The sequence below is a fragment of the Microchirus variegatus genome (genome assembly GCF_963457635.1).
Source record: "Microchirus variegatus genome assembly, chromosome: 23".
In the NCBI taxonomy this organism is placed as follows: domain Eukaryota; kingdom Metazoa; phylum Chordata; class Actinopteri; order Pleuronectiformes; family Soleidae; genus Microchirus; species Microchirus variegatus.
In genome coordinates this window covers 7892367-7911967 of record NC_139824.1, presented here as the reverse complement: position 1 = coordinate 7911967, position 19601 = coordinate 7892367, and the positions used below count along the sequence as shown (strand labels likewise).

General features: G+C 38.6%; 1 protein-coding gene across 3 annotated transcripts; it reads right to left on the bottom strand.

Moving 5' to 3' along the window:
- Positions 1–6686: 6686 nt before the first annotated feature.
- On the bottom strand, positions 6687–18432 carry arfip1 (ADP-ribosylation factor interacting protein 1 (arfaptin 1); the record flags this gene model as incomplete). 3 transcript variants are annotated; one of them, XM_083909609.1, is made up of 9 exons in its annotated part: positions 6687–8010; positions 8110–8284; positions 9148–9305; positions 9419–9640; positions 9935–10044; positions 11086–11187; positions 11757–11850; positions 12367–12468; positions 15632–16018. In XM_083909609.1, the coding sequence occupies 9 exons, from the start codon at positions 16016–16018 to the stop codon at positions 7855–7857; spliced, it is 1506 nt and encodes a 501-aa protein (XP_083765735.1). In that variant the 3' UTR covers positions 6687–7854. The 3 variants fall into 3 exon arrangements, with proteins under 3 accessions (XP_083765735.1, XP_083765737.1, XP_083765736.1); XM_083909611.1 differs by lacking the exons at positions 11086–11187; positions 15632–16018 and adding an exon at positions 18308–18432; XM_083909610.1 differs by lacking the exon at positions 11086–11187 and having other exon boundaries at positions 15632–15661.
- Positions 18433–19601: the final 1169 nt, after the last annotated feature.

Here is a 19601-nt window from a genome sequence, read left to right as displayed (position 1 = left end):
TACCTGCTCTGGCAAGGTCCCAAGCGAACTGAACTGGTACTAAAATTTGACGTCAACAGACTGCCGACCTCTGATTGGTCGAAGAGTGTCGTCACTGGAAGAGACATGATGAGCGCAAAGTCTGGCACAAGACTGCCGTACTGTAGATCATTTTAAAAAGACTTTAAAATCCTGAAAACATGCATTAATCTTTCCAACATTTAGCAAGGACATTTCTAAAATCTCAATATTTAACAAAGGATTCTGGTGTATTTAGTGACAGCTCTGCTGAAAGCTGGCGATCGTGAACGGAATCACAACACGTTCAGCTGTATTTCAGTTCAGTGACTGTGTCAGACGGAGTCTGTGCACCGGTCATTCAGGAAGTATTGAACTAATCTTTTTAATAAATTGATTCTAATGATTCAGTAAAACAAAAACAACTGCTAAACAAAACGCAAGTACGTCCTCCATAGGTGCAGCTGAGTTTCTCTATAAGCTAGTGCGTATTGAATGGTTTCCCGTTGACCTTTATGTCACAGAAAAACAAACAAAGATCGGCGAGATGGACGATGAGATGGATCATGCTGTGGTTATGTATGTTTGTTTTATGTACCTGCTGCACATGTTAATCTCAAATTAGACAGCGCATGGCTCTTGTGGTTGCAGTGTTGTCTGAAGAAACAGCGTCACCATGTGCAATAGTACTGCATGTCATCTCATTCCAACTAAACATACATGCAGGAGTAATCGGACTATCATTTGCATTATTCAGGTGTGTTAGTCCGACTAAGACTGTCTCGATTTTAGTCAGACTAACTTGTTTACAGGACATTAAGAAAACCAAATTATTGTCTAAGGGTGCTTTCACACCTACAGCATTTGGTGCGGACCAAACGTGTTTGGTCTCTTGGCTCGGTTTGTTTGTGTACTTTGTACTTTGGTGCGCATCAAATCAACCGCTCTCGGACCACTTTATCTGTCCTACTTTGGTACGGTTCCTCTGGTGGGAAAGCAACCAAGCCAAATGGGATGAAACGGTATAGTTTAAAGCATGAAAGTGGCGCGTTTTTCAGAAAATTAGTCTGGTTCCGGTGACGATGGTCTTCGTGGTCTATTTTGGTTCGTTTAGAATTATGCATAATGTGAAAGCAAACCGTACCCACGTCTGTATGCTACATCGTAACATTTTTCTGACTGGTGCGGACCAAAGCAATCGAACTAGGTGTGTAAGCGCCCTTAGTCCAACTATAATCTAACTTTTAACATGCACGTAATGTACTGAGATTCTTGGGCCATATATCAGTCGTCTCCACCACTAGCCCCAAAATATTCCCTGTAGCCCCTGGGGCTAATTTGATGTCCAATAAAACCGATATACCTACATAAGAATTATGAATAACATCATGAAGGATTTCAGCTCTATGGCCTGCACGTAGGAGTGACCACAGAATGACACAGCAACTCTGACATTTATGCCAAGAGTATTTTTCCTGAAGCACATGACACGTCATCTACAAAACTGAGCCTTCTGATAAAAAAATATAATGGAGAAAAGAAAACCAGGTGAAACAAAAACGACTAAAGAGGGAGGAATGAGATGTGACAGGATACTTTGTCAGAGAGGCGACAGATCAAAAACATAGCATTGAATCTTCTCCTTTTTGTTCCTGTGATCAGTGTCTGGCCTGTAGCAGACGGCTGCCACTCACAGCTCCAATTGCTGCTTCAGCAATCTGAGCCTGGTGCCGAGATCAGCTTCAGGCAAAAAAATCTTACTGCTCGTCTATCCTTCATAGTCTGGCGCGAAGACTTTGGGAGCATCATAACGCACATACTGAAAAGTGGCTTTCAACGGAGTGAGGTGCAGGTGACAACGATACACTGAGGTGACAAATGAAGCAGGTGCTCAGGTCACCATAGAGACGCCAGCATGGAAACATGGAGGGAATGCAAACATGTTTACATGGCAGTGGGGAGAAGTGTTTGCCCAAGGGCACAAAGACACAGGGAGTCATTGGAGAAGACTTTCAAACTGGCGAAACACTACTCACAGGCACAGATCACATTTCAAGCTCTGACTCTGGATCAGTGGAGTTAAAAAAACCTAAAACAATATGTAGAAGATAATACATCATGCTTTTGCCCATTTTTCCACAATAACGTTCAATATCTGACAGTTATTTACAATTTACTGCATGTTAAAATGTTGTTGCATGTTGTAATGTCTTCGATAGCACAAACCGTTGCGTAATTACGCTCATGCAAAATACGTTAGGTGTTACTGGGTTAATTAAATTAAAAGTTATGGTGTTCATCACTGTGTTAAGAGATGATGTTCATCTAATAAGCAGCCAATTATTTCATAAGCGAACAGAAACAAATTTCAAACACTTTCCTTAAAAAAAACACAACATTAAAATTCAAGTACCTGTATGAATCATGTATTTCTCTCTTTTTCCGTAATTTTCATTGCAGACCGATTAATGGAGAGATTTTTAGGCAATAAAGAAGACTTGAGTTGACCCGAGTTGCCAGCAACCATTCAGCTCCTCCTTGCTCCCACACAAATAAATCAAGCCCCCAAATATCTTCCTCCTCATCATGACGTCAGAGAATTTAGTTTTCCATGTTACTCTCAGCCTCCACAGCAACTGGGGGTGACACCACCCTCCCCCCTGACCTGACCCCGGCCAGAAACTCCCCTTTTTTTTTTCTTCCACAGGGGCATTGTTCCCCAACACTTGAATGGATTGCCCTCTAATTCATCTCAGCATGGATAAAAGCGTACAAAAGCCAAGGAAGCTTTTGGTCTGAGGCGCAGAACAAAACCGACAGGGGCAGAGTTGTAAAGGCATACATGCTGAGCAAAAAGGGCTGCTGTCACCACCAACAACCATCACCACAACACTAAACACCGTTTGTTACTCCTGAACTCACTTTACTTTAAAAATAAAAAAAAATAAAAAATCCATGTGTGTACAATAGCTGTCTTCAAAAGCCAGTCATAGCAACTGAACTACAGGGATTCATTAGAGTTTTGATCAGTTGAATAAATAGACAGTAAAGTTCTATGAATAATGGTGACACATGTATATCAAGCAGAGCTGCAACTAACGATTATTTTCGTAATTGATTAATCTGTTAATTATTTTTTCGATGAATCTCGTTTGGTCCATAAAATGTCAGAAAATGTAAAAAGAAAACGTTGATCAGTGTTTGTCAAAGCTGAATTATGATGTTCTTGAAAGTCCTGTTTTGTCCACAAACCAAAATTATTCAGTTTTAATGATTTCTTTGTTAGGTGGAGCAAAAAAAACAAGATAATATTCACATTTAAGAAGCTAAAACAATCAGGAATCTTGTTTTAATAATGAAAAAAGCTTCAAACCGATTACGATTATCAAAATATTTGGTGAATAATCATCATCGTTTCAGCTCTATCTTCAAGTATGCTTGATAACAGCAGTACGTATATTAAAAAAAGTTCATAATCAATATAATATCCATAGCACAAACACACATTTAAAAATATAGTACATGTTTACAGAATGTTTTGCCTCAGATTTGTTACATATTTTTGCACATTAATGTGTTTTAAACGCCTTATTAAAATCTCAAAATCTATTCTGACATGTACCACAATGATACACTGATTTAAAGTTTTTAATTGTGGTTAGATATATCATATATAATACCATATTGTTCCACCCTAAGTAGTAAGTCACTTAGGAATTATAGTTTTGCATTATAATATAATATAATATTATATTATACAATAACTAGCATATTTACAATATTGTTCCAGGTAAACTGCCAATTAAATTTAGACTTAAATGCTGCAGTCACTGAAGGAGCTAGCAGAGTCCGTGTACTACAACCTGAAATCACTTCTACGCCAACATTTACATTGTTTACGTTAAATAATATTGAATAAAACCCACATACAGGCTGCTACTAATTAAGATAAATGTCAAAGTGACTGAAAAAACCCGACCTATTTCACACCTTAGCTTACAAAAGCCTCCAGTTCAACGTAATAACGCACATTTAGAGGTCACTCACAGCCATGCTAACTGGATGTAGACCACTTCTAGCCAAAAATGCCGGAAAAAAAGTGACACAATTCGAACTGTCAATGTTCAGTAAAGCAACACACGCAGGCCTAAAACTGCACTAAATCCTCGTAATGATGTCATTTAAAAGGTGTGTGAGGTGAGCTGCAGTGCCGTGGACACCTGGACACGAGGAAAACACGAATTGTGTGGGACTTTCCCACAGCAGAGTTCAAATGATGTGTATACTGATGATATTGATGATAATGGCGTTATTAATGATGATAAAGGTGATGCGGCGGAAGTGTCCTGCTCCACTTACCGTGAGGATGAGGAGCCTCGCCGGGAAACGTAATCCGCTCCGACACCGTTGAAGTTAGTGAGGAGGAGACACTTGACTTTTCAGTGTGTGTGAGAGTGTGTGTGTGTGTGTGTGTGTGTCAGGTGAACTGCTACTGCTGTCTCGCCGAGCTGCAGCACACACACACACTCACTCACACACACACACACACACACACGGCGGCGGCAGGAACAGACGGTGGCAGTGTTGTTGTGAGCTTCCTGGGACCTGATTGGTCCAGGTGGAGCAGGCGCGTTCACGTGTCCCCTCCATGCGCGCGCCTCAAGCAGTCCTTGTATCCAGTGGCGCAACCAGTGATGATGAGTTCTGTGTACCAGAGAGAGAGAGCATTTTTTCATCATTTTTGTTGTTGTTGTTAAAAATGATGTAATTAATTATTGAAAAATTGTTGCCAAAATGTGTTTTTACATTTTGTTCATTGTTAATAAACTGCAAAATATACACACAAATCGGATCTTCTGTGTGCTTAGTATGTACATTTTAACATTAAGAGACTCTGATTGCAATTCATTGCTCGAGAAACAAATTCATTGTCATAGTCTGTGAACCCCCCTGAAATAGCCTTGGCCTCCCCTTGCCACCCCAAACATGAAAGTCTAGCTCCGCCACTGTCTGTGTAAAAGTTAATGGCTTCATGAATATATATATAGATATATATAGATATATATGTATAGATTGATAGATATAAAGTAATTGCAATTCACAACATTATTGCGACAATTGTAAATATATATATATATATATACATATATATATATATATATATATATATATGTATATATATATGTATATATATATATGTATGTATATATATTTAAAATCACTTTATCCAAAATTCCAGTAATAATCTATTTGGTTTTTATCCATAAACTGGATGTAAGCAAATTGTATCGGCATGGTACTTTATTTACTTTTATTTATTTATTTAAAAAGTAAGTAAATAAAAAATTTTTTTTGCTCTGCAGATTAGGTCATTTGTTTTGTGATACCAATTTAGTTTTTCTACAACAGAAACAACATACAGTATAGTGACCTATTTTTGTGGCACACACTCACACCTATCATTTTCAATACCACATTTAATTGCTAATAATACATAATATTTGTCAGCGCCTTTCAAACACCCATGGTCACTTTACATCATAAACGGACAATTTCAACACAGATGGAGTTTTAAAAACTTAATACCAGAGTATAACATGCATACATGACCTGTTGCTTTAAGTATGCTCATCCTAAACTGTGCCCTCATTCTGAGGATCCATATTTGACTACATACAGATAAAACGCATCACTAAGGCTGCAAACTAACCTGAAGTCCATATACTAGGGATTAACCAGGTCCTGTTGGATGTAAACCTGTGGGTGTTGCAGGGTTGTAATGACCTGGATTTGGGTTAAAAAACAAAAACAAAAAAAAAAACATCCCTCAGTCAATAACAGCAATTGGAGTCCATATGAAAATATATGAATGTGCAATAAACGACTGCTTCCACAGTTAGAGAAAAGAAAACTTTATTGTTCCACAGAGGTACCACCACATTCGGATTCCTTTTTGAATATACATTTGTTAATGTCTCACAATTACAAAATATCTCACTAGTACTACCACAATATACCGTAGGTCTTCAGGAAATCAAAGAGCGAAATGGCTGCATTGGTCACAGATACGTGAAGGTAAATAAAATAGAGCAAATTACAAATATATATGCATGTATGTCCACTTATTTCAAGGAGAAACAAAAAAAAAGGAGATTGTTGTACAAGGTTTACACTCTCGAACCGCTACAGCTGGAGTACAAATGAGCAAAGTGAGGACATCACGACAAAGTTATACCAGAGTGAAAGGGGTCCTCTCTGAAAAATATACTTTATACTGTAAAGCATCATGAAGCAGCTCAGGTAATGGACGCCGAGTTTTTCATTTTTACAAAAGATAAAGTTCCTCAGGTTAACCGTGTTCTTGTTTACACCTTTTATATCATACAGTTCTTACAAGTTTTTGTAATTGATCTAAAATACATAAATGTGCACATGAGCAATATAGATAAATAGCATTAATAACCACACATCTTTAAGTAGATTTCGACTTTATGTTAATGAAGCGTTTTACTTAAAAAAAAGAAAAATCCCCTAAGATGATATTTTTGAGTGTTTAAAACCTGATATATGTTTTAACTATATCCTTGGAGTGTGTGTTTGTGCTTATTTGGTCCATTCTCTTCCATCAAGATTTAGTCCTGAAAGCTGGCGCTGTTGAACACCAGCAAGAATGAAGGAGTCGAACAAATGTGTGACAACAAGGCACATTCAAGTCACGTAAGGCTGGTATCAACACGCCTGTTCAGCCGTGTGCTAAATAGGCAAAAGCTAAAAAAAAAAAATTTGGGAAAATATTGATTAAAAAGTAGCATCAGGTCAACATTTCTCAGGTATTAACATGTGTCCAATTCCCCACTCAACATGCAAATAAATGCACATGAAAGTCTTTTTGCGCTGCGATTGTTAAAGTGGAAGAAAAAGACATGTTAATACCAAGCATGAAGAAGGCAATAATCACATTGTAACATGTGGAATTTACTGAGAGTGCATTTAAATGTGTATAAAAGGAACAGTTTGACATTTTGGGAAACACTAGAAGTAGAGGAAGAGGATCCAGACCATACACCAAGTATCATTTTGCGTAGTGTAAGGAATGAACACAGGGAAGAAAACTGCCTGGGTCAATCCTAAGGTACAAAACCTCCAATAAAATCCAGATTTTTGACAAGAAAAAGATTTACTTCTGACCACAATCAGACTAACTGTATCCCCCCTTTACCATCTTAATATTGAGCTAACCAGCCCCTGGCTGTCGTGTTGAATGACAAAAATCGTTTAATCAAGAAAGCAAATAGGCATATTCACCAAAATATCAAACTACAACTTTAATTTAAATTTGCTGGTAAAAACGATCATTTGTACATTTGCATAATCCAGATATATGAATGTAATTCTGCCCCCGGGGTTATCACAACGCGTGTCAAATCTTATATACATGTTGAGATAGAGTCCTTTAGATAAAGCATGCATCCTCATCGAAGTCAGCTGGTGAGCGCAGAGGGGAAAAGTATAGTGAATAAAAAAGGCAGTCGTAGCTGCCCTCACAGAGCCAGCATGTCTGCCATGCTGAGAGACAACATTCATAAGCTGGAATACAAAAGGCCATAACTGCAATAACTCCCCGTTTGACATTTTTGTCAAGACATTATAAAAAAGTGCATTTCCTATGATTTGAAAGACCTGCAAAGGTGAAGAGGAGAGGAATTGTTCAAGACCAAGATTAAAACGGATTGTGTTTTTTTGTTAAAAGATTTACAATTGAAAGACTTCTGAAAGGCAGTGAAGTATAGAGTTGAAGGGAGATTGGGATTTTTTTTTTTTTTTTTTTCATTTCATTAAAACTGCCCAAACTTTTGATTAGTGCTCTTCCAGCCAAGATGGAGAGTCTGCACCTGGGATTTTCAACTTGATGTGGAACTGCTTGAGTGTCTGTTCCAGCTGCTGTTGGTTTCCAGCGTAGTATGCAGATATGGCATTGTGGAACAGGATGAGCTGGTTATGCAATACCTTCACCTGATTGTAAGGAGAAAAAAAAGGGAGATTATGAGAGCATTGAACTTTAAGATGATATGTTGGGGTAGGCGTGTAGAGTAGAGCTAGCCTCCAGCTGACCTTGTTCTCTTCCAGGAACTTAAGCTTGATAGAGACATCGTTTCGCATCCTCTCATACTTCTCGCGGTGCACCAGGAACATTTGCTGGGCCTGCTCGATCTTAGGCAAGGTGATGGCGTCCCGCGGCCCCAAATTCAACTCCTCCAAATCTGTGCGGTACGCATCATACTCAACCCTAGGGATGTGACATAATTTACACAACATGAGAGCTGTGTCTGTGTATACACCACAACTCACACACATAGCTAAAGTGGTGTAAGAGTAAGGCTACGAGAAATCTCTGCACCACACATCCAGTCTATAATGGTAAAATATACACTTTTAATCTGTCTGTTGCCCCTATAGTTTTACAGCGAAGCAGTTTCTGCTCATTGTTTTGGTTTTATGGGCCGTATCTGCTGTTTTCTCATCAGATATTCTGATGCCATAAGCTCTATTTCCAAACAAAAAAGCACTAATAACCTACTGCATGACACCTGTCCAACAGCAATTTGCATAAACTTAATGAACCAACACATAAAATGTTGTATTTAGCAGCAAGAAAACACAGCTCTTTATCTGGTGGAGACCAAAATGGAGCTAAAAGGATAGTGAAGCTGGTTTATAGAGCGATTATTTTCGTAAGCGATTAATTTGCTGGCTATTTTCTTGCTTAATCAAGTAATCGTTTGGTCCATAAAATGTCAGATAATGTTCAAAACATGGGTCGTTGAACACGTTGATCAGTGTTTGTCAAAGCTGGAAATGACGATGTTCTCGAATGTCTTGTTTTGTCCACAAACCAAAATGATTCAGTTATAATGATTTCTTTGTTATGTGGAGCAAAGAAACCAAGCGATATTCACATTTAAGAAGCTAAAACAATCAGAAATCTTGTTTTAATAATTAATTAATCGATTATCAAAATAGTTGACAATTAATTGTTTCAGCTCTACTGGTTTACATCAGTGGAAGCAAGTAACTTTTACTTTGATATTGTGTCAGGCTTGTTGCATTGGTACAAATTTAAGTTTCTTTTTTATAACTTTTATAAGTTACCTGGCCAGTTCATATTGTTTGATGTTAATCATGGTGTCTTCGATTGTTTTGTCGACAAGCGTGTTCACACTTGCGATGAAGAAGGTGATGGCGCCCAGTAGTGTATCCCCATTTTTGGACAAAAGCTTTTGGGTTTCAGCATTGTAACCAAACTCCTCCTGAAGAACACAAACGCATGCGTATTATTAGTGTTTGGAGTATTCATCCGACAATTAAAGAGTTTAGGAACACAAGTGGTCGATATGTGTTCTATCAAACTTTATGGACTCACATGGAGTTCTGGTGACTTGAGGCTGAGGTCAGCGAAGGCATCGCCGAGCTGCCTCTGCGTCTTGATCATCTGGGACAGCTGAGTGGCCAGCGTCTGAGCCAGCCTCATCACGTTCTGGTATTTTCTCTTGTTGTCGCGCAGGACTTCAATTTGTGCCTCCAGCTCCAGGTCCACAGTCCTCGAACCGCGACCCATCTTCTCTGAGAGGATCTGCCTGGTGCACTGCAGGGGAGAAGCTCATTAACACACACTGATAAGAGGCTGCAATTTTTAAATGCTACAAAGGACTGTGGGGTGATTTTATTTAAGTAATGGGAGGAAAAGGGATGGATTCTGAATGAGAAAATCTCTGGGACAGAGTGTAACTACAAAGTCTAAAACAAGAAAGACAGCTATATGGTATAGTTCACTTATCCTAATTAGCTGTAAATGAAGATTAAGTGTGTGGCAAAGCCTTAGAGGGTTAGCAGAATAAAGAAAGGGACATGAAAATAAATCAAGGACAAGGAGGTTTACTTTGTAAGTGTTGATGCTCCACTTTCTCACGAGATCCAGTTTTTCAATGGCTGGGTTCTTCAAGTCATCAGAAAGGACCATCGCTCCTGCCGCTGGCTGTTGCATTGCGTCTGAACAATTACAATTCATTCACTTAGTAGATGATGATGCTATTGGATTAATGGGGTTAAAAAAAGCTCCGGTGCAAAATTAAAAAGGGGTACATTTCAAGTGCTGCAATTGTCAAACAATGTAATTTGATTGTGTTGCAGACACAAACTTCAACACACACAACAATGCTCAATTAAAGACATTAGAGGATGCGGATGAAACTCATGATTTTTCAGATCAACGTGAAAACACAATTAGTCACCGGGAACAACTCTGAAAGGGAAAAACAGTGCTTCTTCGTGTTTTTGACACAAAGGGAAGAACTGAAAGATACGGAGCCCTGAAACTGACAAATTGTACTTAAGGGTTATCTGGCAAAAACTCAACGCATCTGGTTGCCTTGCATGAATAAACAATTCAATTAATTTACTCTAAATAATGTAGTTAAGTTTAAGTATGCTATATATCTTTAGCTGACAAGCGTATGCTAAAAAGCTAGATAACTTTAGTCGTTACTCACAAGTTCACTAAACCAAAGCCTATTCAGTTTGTACGGGTAAGGCAACGTATGACATTTATTTTAACACCTAATAATAGCATTTATTCACCCATTTACATCTCTTGTCTTAGCTTTTATCAGTTTTGGGGCTCCACAGAGCAGGACTACGGAAGGCAACTTTTGCAAGGACAAAGGCTGCGAGCAGGAAAATCAATTTGGATTAAAAGCGGTTTTCTTCCCAAGCCAAGCTAATGTTTCAGGAAGAAATCAAGATGTCTTGATCTCAAGGAAATGACCCTATAGGCAGTAAACACATAGGAATAAATAGCAATAGCAAAGCAGAGGATTAATCCCTTTAGCCCAGACTTCTGTAAAGGCAAAATTTAGCCAGGCAATTAAACCAAAGACGACATAGAAGGGTTTGATTATGACTAAAGCACAATCTGTGGGAACCAGGAGAGGGTAAGAAACTAATGACAAACCAAGAAAGGTACAGCAGATTTCGGGTTGTTAGTGTTGACGATTCAGTATCATTTTGTTTAAACTCCACTGCTGCAGGTACCTTTATCAGCCTGACTACAGCTGGACGAGCGTGCTAGGCGGCTAGCAACAGCTGAGCTGGGAGCTACAGGTGCCACAGGAGATGAGGGCAGGCTGGCTGACCCTGGGAGATATTCACAATTATTATGATTCATTAGTGTGTCTTCCTCTTGCCCACACGGGGGATTTTTCACTAATGTTTACATTCTGTGCATTTTTTTTCTTTTTTTAAATGACCGAATCGCTCTTCCCATGTACAAGACGAATGTTTTCGGGAACAAAAGCCGACCTTATCCAGTGAAAATACCATGGAAAATATCCATGGCAACATCGTGGCAAAGGGTCAACAGCAAGCTTGCTCCTCCATTGGTAGACTTTTATTTGCATTTGTAATAAGAGCGTGACGATGAAAGGGAAAACAGCATTACAACCTGGACATCAGAGGAAGCTCATTAATTTCAATGGGATGTCCAACCTTTACAAATTCAAATGTGGGCCTTTCAATTTTCAAAGATTAAAAACCAGTCATGGAGCCACTGAATTTTACACAGAGAAAAATGGTTTTGTAACCACTGAACATTACAATGGAATCAAACCATATCATAAGCTGGCAGGGCCTGAGTGCATTACAGTGACGAGAGCGAGCACATGAACTCAGAAAATGGTCTTGAAAATGGGGAGTGGGGTGTTTACCTTTGTATGGTCCCGATTCAATGATGCCCTCTGATGTTGGGGAAAAGTTTGAAGGGTCTGAGAGGTTAAGGGCGCCGAGACCACTGGGGTAGTCCTGTGGAAAAATGAAATCAGGAATTGTATTATCGGCTATTTTATTTCCTAACAGATACACATACACGTACAGCAAGAACATGAAAAATGTCTGATGGACTTAACGATGTGTTTTTGTGATTGGGATCAATCTCTATCTTTGGTTAAAACATCACTAACCAATTCAGATTTACCCACAACAGTTTGGGTCCATACTTCCTGAAAGTATTTTCATAAATTAACCCATAATAACTTCTCTGTACGAGTGACTAGAATACATCTCCTTATGTTAAGGGAAATCACAAAGTACACTTTTAAAGTTTTCTATCATAATAACCAGAGTATTTTGCAAACACTGAAGTATACATTTGTTTGCACTGTTCATTTTCATCCAGGTGTAAAGTAGATACCTCAGATACAGATACCATAACAATAGGTGGTGTTGTTCTTCAAAACATCATCTTTCACCTTGAGGACCAATGCAGGGCTTGGCTTGGGAAGCCAGTATACATTCTCACGCCTCTGAATAAGTTCTTACCCTCTGGAATACTGTCTCGGGGCTCTGATCCAGGTCTCCATTGCTGGTGACTGGAATCTCGGCGGCTGAGCTTCTATGGGAGTCCTCAGCCATTGTGCTTTCCTAATGAGGAAGGTAAAACGAAGCAGGTTATTGCTGCAAGCCTCCCCTGACAACCTGAGTGGAGCTGTCCACTGAGGGAAAAACAGGACACAACAGCTGTGGACTGCCATCTTGTGGACAGTGCCTTCGTAGAACCAAAGATATTGCAGTTATATTGGCCATAAAGCATTACAGCATAATGCAGCACCCATGAATCTGTGTAATCCACCATCGATTTCTAACACTGTTCTCCGTGGAAACGCTTCATAGAGAATATCAGCTTTCTTATTGCCATACTCATGTCAGGTTTTTTTTCTGTGCAGGTCTCAAAAGTCAATTGCTTTGTCACATGAAACCCTTTACGCCATAGTCAAGTCATTCTGTACCCTACTGTTGTGCCACAGGAGCAAATGCTGCGGGACACATCTCTCCGCGGTTATAAATATCATTGTTTGTGGATTCAAATGACACACAGATAAAAAAAAATGGCTTGTTTAGCTGCACATTTGCATGTTGGCTCTTGGACAACCACAGGGTGGAGACAACAGTTTGTGAGTGTGCTACAACGGACTGGCTGACTGTTATTACAGGCTGAAAATACAGCTCTGCTGGTTTTAGTGCATGCTTTTGGACCTTGTCACAGTGGACCTGGAAACTGGGTCACTTGGATCACAACTGTAGAGCTCTGCACGTGAGCACTGAGGACGTGCTGTGTTAAGCTGGTTAAGGGTTGACTAATGACACACACCTGGTAGAGGAGGTAATAACTAACTTTTTTGGTTTGGTAATCTTACGCACTGCACCTTCAACAACGAACAACTACAAATCCTTGCAGTAAGTTAAAAAGTGAGTGAAAATATCCTGTGTACACCTGCACACGGAAAAAAAAACAAGATATAAGGAAATATGAGTAGATGAGTATGTGCTAGTCAAACTGATGCAAAACACACGGCCAAATTAATAAATAAAAAGGAAATAGCTCGACTGTTTCCAACAGAAGCATGATTTAAAGTATAAGTAAATAGGAGATCAAATAATAGTGAAATGACATTATTAAATACATAAATTAAGGATGGACAAGGTGACAAAGGCTTTACAGTGACTATGGTGATGTGGCACTGGCAGACATGAATACTTTAAGGCCACATGATGCCGCACAGACTAGGCCTGTTTAACCACCTACTGCAGATAACACAGACTCCTCCCTCCCTTATTGTCCTCTGACAAGTATAAAAAAAAAAAAAGGGCTGTGTGCAAAAGCACATCTCTGATTACAAGCGCTTTTCTTTCAATGGCGTAAATAAACACAGAGTGTAGCAAACAATTTGTTGAGAACTGTTTTGGTTGTATACATTTAGCAGCAGCTGTGATAAAACTGTCCATGGATGAGAATTTATCTGCCTTCTTGGACAGAAAAATATGCACATGAATGATCAGGGGTCTCAAGAGCCAAAACAACCCCACCCAACATCTGCAAACACTCGCCATTAATGTCAACATCTAAACGGTGTCAGCCTAATGGCGCAGCAGTCGTAGTTAAATGGCTGCGAGTTAATCGGGCATATGAAGAGGGGCAAGGTATGGCATGTCATGGTTTGCCGCAGCCTGCAGCTCAGTATCCTGGATACAAGCTTAACTGACGGTGGTAGCAGGGAGGGATGGATAACAACAATGAGGCAATTGTTGTGCAATTAGCTGCGTCAGCTAAAGAGGAAAGAATCACAACGTTCCCCCTTCAAACTACTACACAATCAGAATCGTGTTGCACGGTGCTGGGTTTTCGAGATGGATGTAGATTGCAGGGTTATGTTCACAATTGCTAAATAAAGGGGGTTAACGCAAAAGGGAAAATAAACATTCAAAAACCAGCTGAGCTGGCAGATGGCTACACAATTCTGCCACAGATTACTTCCTGTTAAGATTGTTTTCCCCTCTCCTCAGATGCCAAGTGCTAACTCAATATGTGAACTGCTTCTCTCCGTAACACTGTACGGTAGCTCAGCCTTGCTATGTAAAGTGTCTGAGATAATGTATGTTGGGATTGGGCAATATGCAAATATAAATACTGCTGTGCAGTTAGAGCCACGAAGCCTCACACATTCCAATGACAAGAGATGTAGGACTGCCAGAGAATGTGCAGTCAGGAGTCCAAGTCCCATTCGCTTATGTGGCCAACCATGTGACTGTTAGCATGTTCAATGTGAGAGCGCTATTTACATGCATGCTGTCACTTATGCTCACCACGTCAGTGTGTGACAAAAGACAGCACATGTGGCAGTAGAGGAGTGCTACTACGTACGCGCAGCAGGAATCATGAATATTAAACCAAAAATAAGGTCAGTGTCTCAAACACTATCATGAAACATACACTTTTGGAGCACTTTATCAAGGACAATAACAATAATAGTAGAGATAGTAGGGTCAGACTTTAGCATATACAGAAGGAATCAGTTGATTCAACAGTCAGGCGCTGTTGGAATGTAACGATTGACAAACTGTGCACCCCTTAATATCAACCTATAGTTATTTGAATAGCAAAGCCTGAATATTGATACTGAATCTGACCATGTGCTCAACTTTAATGGATACTGGCAGCATTAACATGCCTCAAGACTCAAATTATTATTATAATAAAAAGAAAAAAAGTATGCGCAGCTAACAAATCGACAGATGTTATGTGATGTAGTCATGTCAGCATGGAGCAGAATATCCAAAGAACGTTTCCAACCTCCTTTGGAATACGTGGCACAAATAATTGAGGCCGTCTGCCTGAGAGCAAAGGGAGACTTTACCCAGTCAGTTATAACATGCTCGTTCCTAATAAAGTGCTTAGATGATACATTTTATACTTTTTGTTAAGTCAGTATAACAGAAAAACTAAGCAAACATTTGATTATCTGCAAACTCACAAGGAAACAAGCAAGAAAACCACCAAAAGCACCGAAGCGACAGCGACAACAGCTTGACCTAAGTAAACCTCCAACAAAGCAGAACAGAAGCTGAAATAATAGCAATATATAATACCAACAAATAATGATCTGATTATAGGAAAGAGACAGCCACCACCACCAGCACAGCATATCCAAGTCAAAACAGCAACATGAACACTTGCTCAGAGTGAAAGTGCGAGAAGTTTGACAAGAAGCTAGAGAGTTGATTTCCCAAAAACGAAGGTTAATATCACCTTTGTTCCTGTGTGAGCATTTCCACTTTCCTCCGGTGTTTCAGCTGCGTCAATGCGATGATTTATCTCATGCTCCGCTTTGTCTACTCTGCCAGACTCCTGTGCAGCATCACCATCATCCCTGCATTTCACCACACTCTGCCCCCGAACATCCCCCTCCTCCTCCTGAACATCCTTGTCGCTGTTATCAGCTTTTTCGTCACCGCTGTCGATATCAATGTCATACAGCACCTCGTCTGTGCGATCACTTTCCCTAGTGGAGTCTACACTCTCCTGTTTCAGATCGTCACTCAAACTCTCCTCTGATTTGTCAGCCTCCACACAATCCATCTGAGGGTCCTCGGCTGAGGTCCTCCCCGATTCAGGTTCAAGACTAACTTCAGACATACCTGAAAGCAAACAGAATATAGGAAGGTATGAATTGGTCCTACAATGTTGGGCTACTGCTGACTGCTTTTAGTCAGCTTTAATGCACTACCACCACACACCCATATATCATTATATTTAAGAACCAAGCGTCTGTTTACATAAAGACAGATATTAAAAACAACTTTCTGCACAGTACTTACAGGCAGACACCTGGTCAATTACATATGTTTGTATAGCTGTAGTATATACAACATATATGCATACAATTAAAACAGATGGGACAGTTTTACTTACCTACACATCTATTATGTTAAAGGTCAAACCTTTTCTATATTTTTAATAATAAGCATTGGTAGAATATAGTCTCAGTTGATATTATTGTCAGAAACCAGCAGCCAGCAGCTATACGACATTGTGTTTTCATCCAAAATGTTACATTATTTTACATTTTAAATATGTAAGTGCACTACAGTGCAGACTCAGAATACAGATCAGACAATAAGTGTTAAATAAATGTAAGTTTAAGCAGTTCCGGGGTATCATTACGATTATATTTTATCAAACTTACAGCATAGGTCCTAGAAAACCCATATTTGTCGACCTCTAGTTTTATGCATGGAATAGTTCAGAAAAGCATATACTTAGCGCATTAACTCAGATTTAATGACAGTGTAAGAGAGAACCAAAAGTTTACAAACCCTGAATCTGTGAGGCAGTGATGCATCTTAAAAATTCAAATGGATATAACAGAGTGGAAAAGCTTCCCAAATCTGCTATTCTACTGTCTGGAATACAATCTACCTACAGTGTTTTATCGATACCCAAAACACTTTGATAAGCTTTCTTTATGATTTGCGCTGTGCATAATATATAATTTAATAGTAAGAGAGGGTCAAAATATAGATTTGGAGATATATAGTTGTCCTTCCTGCAATACGAGAATCGATACACCAGAGGATATGTTGATATTTTCATCAATAAATGAAGGCGCTCTAAAGAAAACTCCCAGTTTCACTTGCTGGGCGTCGCTAATTGATGTCTCCTCCTCCCCTCTCAAAAGAATGAGGGAAACTTGGGCGGAAGTCACCTGGCCGAAGAAAAGAGGGAGTTTACAGCGTAAACAGTGTCTTTTTGTTCTCCATGTTGTGAATAAATAGAGAAATCCTGCACTTTTAACTTTTCAGGGACATTTAGTTTTCATCAGTGAGACAGATTAATCGCTATATGATTGTCTTGCAATAAAGTGATCGACAGAATAGTGACAGAATCGCTGTATCGTAATATCGTTGGCATCGTGGACCATGTATCACAAGGTACTCTGTGATTACAACCCCTATATAATAGTATATTGCTGCATTAGTTCTAGGGACGAGACGATACCACTTTATTGTGTCCGATACCGATATCACAAACTTGAGTATCTACCGATATCAGTCATTTTAGACCATTTATGAACTAAATGAAGCTGTTGACACACATTTGTGCCGAGTCATTTCAAAGATATACTGTGTAACAAATATTGTTTTCCCCAAAAAATAAGAAATAAACAGCTCAAACATAACGTAAATGATTTTGCTGATTTTTAATTAAAAAAAAAAATACAATCTATGTATAATGAAGCATGTGATATACATCTGTCCTATATCCGATTAAGTGACTTTGACCAGTATCGGACTGATACCTATTCCTAATTAGTTCAAATGGTGATCTCCAGCAGTAAATAAATGATCAGGTAAATATCAGCAGCCCCTTCCCTTAGCTAATGTAAGGTAACGTTTATGTGTTCATTTAACCAGTTTCTCATCAATAAAACCCATTCATTTCTTTAACGGGCCGCCTTTGCCACTTTGAGAGGTAAATATTTGTTGGAGGAAAACAACTATTTGTTAAATACAAACACACCGGAAATGGTGCTTGCTGAATTACCTGTTGCTGCACAGTCACGTGACTAAAACCCTCAAGCGATACTTTTTTGTTTTTTAATTGTTGGACACATTAATATTGTATCACATGTGTCATGTAGCTTTTGCTCAACACATTCAGTGACTTCTCACTGTCTGTTCACAAAAGGTTTCCATTGAATCATGTTGAGGTAACATGAACGCAACAGACCCGTTGACGTGTTGTTAGCTTAAGTTACCGTAGCTTAACAGCAGATTACGCGTAATGTCGAAGAAATAGACTCCGCTAACAACAACAACAAAAAACTTTGACTAGTTCGTGTTATCTTAATGTTCCAGTGGTTCTGCAAAAAAAACATACGGTCATTATAATACAGCGATGGTTAAAAAGTTTAGTTAACGTTACCTCTCTGCGGCCGTGGCTAACTATTCAGCTGTGGACTGTTAGCCGTGGTCGTAGTTGACTGATGTCTTCCTCAGCGTCCTCTTGCACCGGACAGTTTTTTGTTAACTGTCTGTTTGTTCGTTGATGCAAACGTTCCACATATGAACTACAAACGTATCATCAGTGGTCCTCCTCGACTATACTCTGGCTCAGCGGACTCGTAGTTTGAACCCCGGAAGAGTAAACCTCAGAGAAGCAGCAGCAGGGCCTCCGGCTGTCATCTGGAGCAGACCACGTCATTTACTGCACGCGCTCGCCCCCTACTGTCCAATCATGCTCATCGCACTTTGTGTCTGTCTATCTGTTTGTTTATTTATTTATTTAACTTATATACTCTTTCTATTGAATATTTTTATTATTATTTTTACATTTTTACTATATTACAAGCATACATTCAATTAAATTCAATATTTATTGCGGACTCACAGGAGGTCCATAGAATAAAAAATAAAATAACATACAAAAGTACAACCACATCATACAAAAGAGGCTAGTTTCTTTCTTTCTTTTAGTTTCCTTCTACGCGTAAAAAAAGGATTAAATAATAGAATGTATTTGGCTGAGAATTGAATGTGAGGTCAAATGGTAATTTTTTGTGTAGAAATATACAAAATAGAACTTTGCGACACTATTAACATTTATTATATTATTATTATTATTATTATTTATTTATTTTTTAATTGAAAAGAGAGAAAAAAATAATCTGTTTAAAATTAAAAAATTAAAAAGAAGTAATTTGGCAGCCTAAATGGAGAAAACTGGTTGATGCATGTATAAATGAGATCATTTCTGTATGCATTTTTAGATATTGTCAAGATTCAAGAGGAATGTATTTACTTTTTTTCTATTGAAGATGTATATACTGTGTGTGTGTATATATATATATATTAATAGTTTATATGTATATGAACTATTAAAATGATAGTTTATTTAACTGAGAATTTAATGTAAGGAGAACCATATGAAGAGCATTGGTTGATGCATCTATAAAATAATATTTTGTCATATGCACATAAAAGACGAAAGTTCCCTTTTATATTATTTGTCTTACGAAATAAATGCAGTCAAAGCCTTGAGAGTAAAAACATAAATAAAATGGCACAATGAGAGAGTTATTGTGCTTATTCCAGCGTGTTTTATTTTTATTTTACATTGAACACATGAACAAACATTTTTAACTGATCGTGTATTTTTGTACGATATTTGTTTATTAAACAAAAACACAAAGAATTAACAAACAATTCAGTGTCTGTTG